The sequence below is a fragment of the Amphiura filiformis genome, chromosome 13 (assembly GCF_039555335.1).
Source record: "Amphiura filiformis chromosome 13, Afil_fr2py, whole genome shotgun sequence".
Taxonomy (NCBI): domain Eukaryota; kingdom Metazoa; phylum Echinodermata; class Ophiuroidea; order Amphilepidida; family Amphiuridae; genus Amphiura; species Amphiura filiformis.
Genome location: NC_092640.1, coordinates 37,716,149 through 37,721,590, shown reverse-complemented (window position 1 = coordinate 37,721,590; position 5,442 = coordinate 37,716,149). Strand labels below are relative to the sequence as shown.

General features: G+C 40.8%; 1 protein-coding gene across 1 annotated transcript; it reads left to right on the top strand.

The window, feature by feature from the left end:
* Positions 1-2,103: 2,103 nt before the first annotated feature.
* LOC140167637 (craniofacial development protein 2-like) lies at positions 2,104-2,622 on the top strand. Its single transcript, XM_072190933.1, has one exon. The coding sequence runs from the start codon at positions 2,104-2,106 to the stop codon at positions 2,620-2,622; it is 519 nt and encodes a 172-aa protein (XP_072047034.1).
* The last annotated feature ends 2,820 nt before the right edge of the window (positions 2,623-5,442 follow it).

The window sequence follows — 5,442 nt, the reverse complement described above, 5'->3', positions numbered from 1 at the left end:
CGTCCAATTTATTGGCTCTACCGCCTTGCACAAATGGTTATGACACTGGGTACTTTAAATCATCTTTTTCATACAGTGGGGTTGAGGTTTGGAATAAACTGAGTAATGATGTAAGAAGTTCAATAAATGTGCAGACTTTCAAGCAAAGATTCAAGTATTAAAAAATTGAGCATGTACTTGTTAATGATGTATTTCTATTTTACTTTGAAAATTGTATATATTTCTGTATTTTAATTTTGTATCTAATAGTTGTATATTTTATATAAATTGCATGCTGAAAATTGTTGCCTTTTAATGTTATGTAAATGTATTGCAGGGCCCCATGTAAGACCAGCTATCGGCTGAATTGGGCTACCCTGGATAAATATGAATAAAATAAATAAATAAATAAATAAATAAAGCACTGAAAATTTAAAAGGGAGACCAATGTCTAAGGATTTTTTCTTCAAAACATAGACCCATGTCTAAAGATTTTTCGTGGAAAACCTACCCATTGGAGCGCCACGTCCCCGTATGCCTTTACTATGTGAGTACCCCCCCCCCCGGGAATAGTCATTTTCTTTTATATGTAGGAGAAAATTCGGTGAAAATCGTATGTTCGTAGCATTTTTAGCCGAAAGTCAAGTTTGCCTAGATACTTTTGTACATAGCCAGAATTTACCAAATAGGCACCCTCACATTATGAAGTCATAGCGATATTACGTGGGGAATATTTGTACTTATTTTGGTATCACAGGATAAAGGAGCTAGACCCATAGCTATACATTGGTACCAAATAACGGTAAATATGACGTTTATAATTGAAAATTAGGGTGGTTGCAACCCCCTCCCTCGTAGTCCGTGTTACAAAATATGGCTTAGTGGGTTTAGGATTAACGATCGCAATTGGCTTACAAAATTGAAACAAATCGTCTTTAAGCCCTACTTTTCACAGGGTCGATGAGAACAATATTGGCGTTCCACTGATAATATCATTTTCATTTTGATGATGAGAATGTTGGGATGATGTTACCGGCCGGAAATGAGGCTGTTGTGATCGGACCATGAACCTTCAATATTTCCCCCTCAATATTGTATTGAGCGCTCTAATATTACAATAGCAATTTTCTAAAACAGGAACGTTACAAACGTATATTATTACTAGGTATTAGAAATTAAGAGCAAGAAATCATGTAACATTAAACATTTAAAAAAATATGTATGTATATAAATTGCAAAATATTATAGTACACAAATATGTTTATTAAGAACGCTTACATGTATAATATGAAAGGAGCATTTCCTGATCCTAGCATCCTCTTTTTATGACATTTTCCGGTAGATATTCACGAAACAAGCTTATTTCCAAAATGTCAGTTGATTTCGATTTCGCGTTTGCGAGTTATGCATAATTATGTGTGTTACACTGCTTCATAGTGTTCTGGTGTACCAAGACGGGTCAGGTCAGGTCAGGTCTGGAAACCTGCTACTGGAAACCTGTATCCAGTACAACCTGTTCAGGGTCGAGCTGTCGGCGACTGAACGGGCTCCCCCACAGTTTCCTTTGGATACTGGTGAGGAGGGTGGCTGGACACCCTGTTGAAACGAAATACAAGATTCATCTTAAAGGCGTCGGCTCTAGATGGAGAGCCAACGGCGGCCATTCAGCAAGTCCATTAATGCAGAAGGACCCGGCCACCCACTGCTGTTACTTTTGGCCAAGATAGTTTATATGAGAGGTCATAATCAATGTAGAAACCCGGCATCCAATGGTGGGACCCGCAGGCCAGACGATGCGTCAATGGCTACTGGGTCTGGATCTGGAAGATACTCTTAACGCTTCCTGATTGAAGCCAGAGCATGTTGATCCGACTAGGCACAGCTGTAATTACGCAGAGTGTACTGCCGACAATCCTGAGCACGAAAGGAGCAGCATGAACCTGAGAAAACATCAAGTCATAGGAACATGGAATGTTCAAGGTATGACTGCTGGGAAGTTAGAGATCATTACAAAAACAATGGAAGAGCAGCACATTTGTATGCTGGGTATGTCAGAAACATGGTGGCTCAACCAAGGGCGTTTTACTACAGACAACAGGTACACAGTGATATATTCAGGCAAAGATGAAGGAAAACGGGAGTCTGGAGTTGGTTTCATCTAGGAATACAGCTAGATCCTTCCTGGGATTCAACCCAATCAGCAACAGAATCATCTCTCTCAGACTGCACGGTCACCCTTTCAACATCTCAATCATCCAGGTTTATGCACCAACATCCACTGCACCAGATGAAGCGATGGAAAACTTTTATGGCCAGTTCCTAGATGTCCTGGGTAAGATCCCCAGCAAAGATATGCTTATCATCTTGGGAGACTGGAAGACAAAAGTTGGCAAGACTGACATCAAATCAAGGGCAGTTGGAAAGTTCGGATTGGGAGAAAGAAATAATCGTGGAAACAGCTTGGAAGAGTTTTGTCAGGCAAACGACCTGATTGTTGGAAACACCTTCCAGCAGCACCCTCGCAGATTGTGGACTTGGAGGAGTCCTGGCGGAAATGTGAGAAACCAGATTGATTATGTTTTGGTGAAAAGAAGATGGCGCTCTTCTTTGTTCAGTGTACGGACCAGACCAGGTGCTAACTGAGGCAGCGACCACCAGCTACTTGTCGCACGGATGAAGTTGAAACTCAAGGCAAAGAAGAGAGTGACACCACCAGTGAGATTTGATGTTGACGGAATCCCGGAGCAATACACAGTTAGTGTGGGGAACCGTTTTGAGGTGCTTCTTCGATTGGATGAGGAAGAACTCTCTCCAAATGAATTGTGGGAAGAAATGAAGGTAGCAGTGTTAAGTGCAGCAGAGGAAAACATCGCAAAGAAGAAGAAAAAGAAGCAGCCCTGGATATCTAAGAAGACACTAGAGCTTGCTGATAAGAGACAGGTAGCAAAAGCAGTCAGAGCTGATCAGCGAGACTTTGTTGAGAGGAAATGTGAGGACATGGAAAGAGCAGGAAACGACTCCAAGAAGGTGTTTGCTTTGGTAAAGGAACTGACGCAGACAACTTCAGCAAGATCTGATGTCATGAATGATAGAAATGGCACCACGCTTACTGAGAGCAAAGACATCAAGACCCGATGGGCAGAATACTGCACTGAGCTTTATGAACAGAAAGCAGAGGAGGAACCCACCATCAATGATTCAGGTGAAATTGACCCTGAACCACCACCCCTACTGGCTGTGATGAGATTCCAGGTGAACTGTGGAAGGCATCTGGTGAGCAAGGTGTGATCATCATGTGGAAGCTGTGACGGTGTGATAAAATCTGGAGAGAGGTGGAATGGCCTAAGGACTGGAAGAGAGCAGTATTTATCCCGATACCAAAGAAAGGAAATATAAAAGAGTGCTCAAACCACAGAACCATCAGCCTTCAACCATCAACAACAGAATGAGACAGAGGCTCGAGACGGAGATATCAGACGAACAGGCCGGTTTCAGAGCAGGCAGAAGCACCAGGGATCAAATTCCATTCCACTCTACCTTTGTTTCATCGATTACAGCAAGGCATTTGACTGTGTCAACCATCAAGACTTATGGATCATCATGGGGGATATGGGATTCCCCGGTCACGTGGTGAAGCTCATCAGTGCGCTATACCAGGACCAGGAATCTTCAGTTAGGACGTGTAGAGATGACTCAGATTGGTACCAAATTGGCAGAGGTGTCAGACAAGGGTGCATTTTGTCTCCTCAGCTATTCAATATCTATGCTGAGAGTATCATGCGAGGCGTTTTAGAAGACTTTGGAGGAGGTGTTACCATAGGTGTTCAGCGGATCACAAATCTCAGATATGCAGACGACACAACCCTGGTTTGCAGTAGCAAAGAGGAATTGATGGATCTATTGGCAGCAATAAAATCGGCAAGTGAACAGAGGGGACTGATCTTGAACACAAAGAAGACCAAAGTCATGGTTGTAGACGCAGGACGAAATGATACAGATGCAAACTTTTCCTTGGGGGTGATCCCATTGAAGAGGTGGAAAGCTTTGAATTTCTGGGCTCCATCATTAACACCAAAAGTGACTGCACCCAGGAGATAAATCGAAGATTGGCAATAGCTCGTAGTGTAGTTTCAAACCTAACCAATTTGTGGAAAAGTAAACTTCCTCCATCTCTCAAGGTTCATTTGCTAAAATCAACAGCTTTTGCTGTGGCATCATACGGATCTGAATCCTGGACGATGAAATTATCCGACAGGAAGAGATTGGATTCTTTTGAGCTGTGGTGCTATCGACGAATCCTGAGGATTCCATGGACTGCGAGGAAAACAAATGAATGGGTTCTTCAAGGGCGTGGAGTTCAGAAGACCTTGCGAGCCGATATCATTACTAGAAAGTTATCATACTTTGGCCACATAACCAGACATCACTGCCTTCAGAAAACAATTGTCCAAGGAATGGTCGAGGGAAACACAAGAGAGGGAGACCCGCAGCGAGTTGGCTTGACGACATCAAGATTATCACAGGCCTGAGCATCACGGAGGCTACTATTGCTGCCGCTGACCGCATTCGATGGCGTGTATGCAATGTGACCTTAGAGAGTACCAATACGTAATTCAAATTTGACGATATCTTTGCTAAACGAATTAATCTGCAAGAAATTTTTTGAACATACACATTATGCAGACAGAGGTTTCCAGTGGTATAAAAATCTCGAATTTTTTGGAGAAAAGTGGGGGATGAGGTTGTGGATCACGAAATGCCCCTTTATGCTAAGATTGTTAATTACGGGATAGTGAGCAGCAAAACGATGTACATAACAAGCTATAGCAAAATATTATTATGTTACAACAAAAATTGGTGCATACAGGGTGGGCCATTAAAAAGTTCACACTTTTTTGATGGCTTATTTTTCAAAAGTGCAAACACATATTGAAATAAGTTGAACATATTTGTAAACCTCTATGTCTGGACTGTCATTGCTGAAAAGGGCATTAACATCCATGGTCTAATTACAAAATGGCGGCCATTTGAAGCAAGGGGGTCAAAAACCACTTTGCACACACGTAAGTCAAATGGAGCGGATGATTTTTTTTTTTTTTTTTTTTAAATTTTTTTCAAAGTTATTTTTGGTTTTGTAGTGTCTCTGGACCTAGACCTAAATGCTAGGATCATGGTTGACCTAAAAAAAATGAATTTTGCACATTGTTTTGTAATTTTAATATGAAAATTGATACATAGTTTTCATGTCATACTCTAATAATGATATCAAAATGCATTCAAATTCAATGCATTTTGATATCATTAATAGAGTAATGACATGAAAACTATGTATCAATTTTCATATTAAAATTACAAAACAATGCAAATTTTTTTTTTTTTTTTTACCATGATTCTAGCATTTAGGTCTAAGTCCAGAGACACTACAAAACCGAAAAAAAACTTCGAAAAAAAAATTTTAAAAAA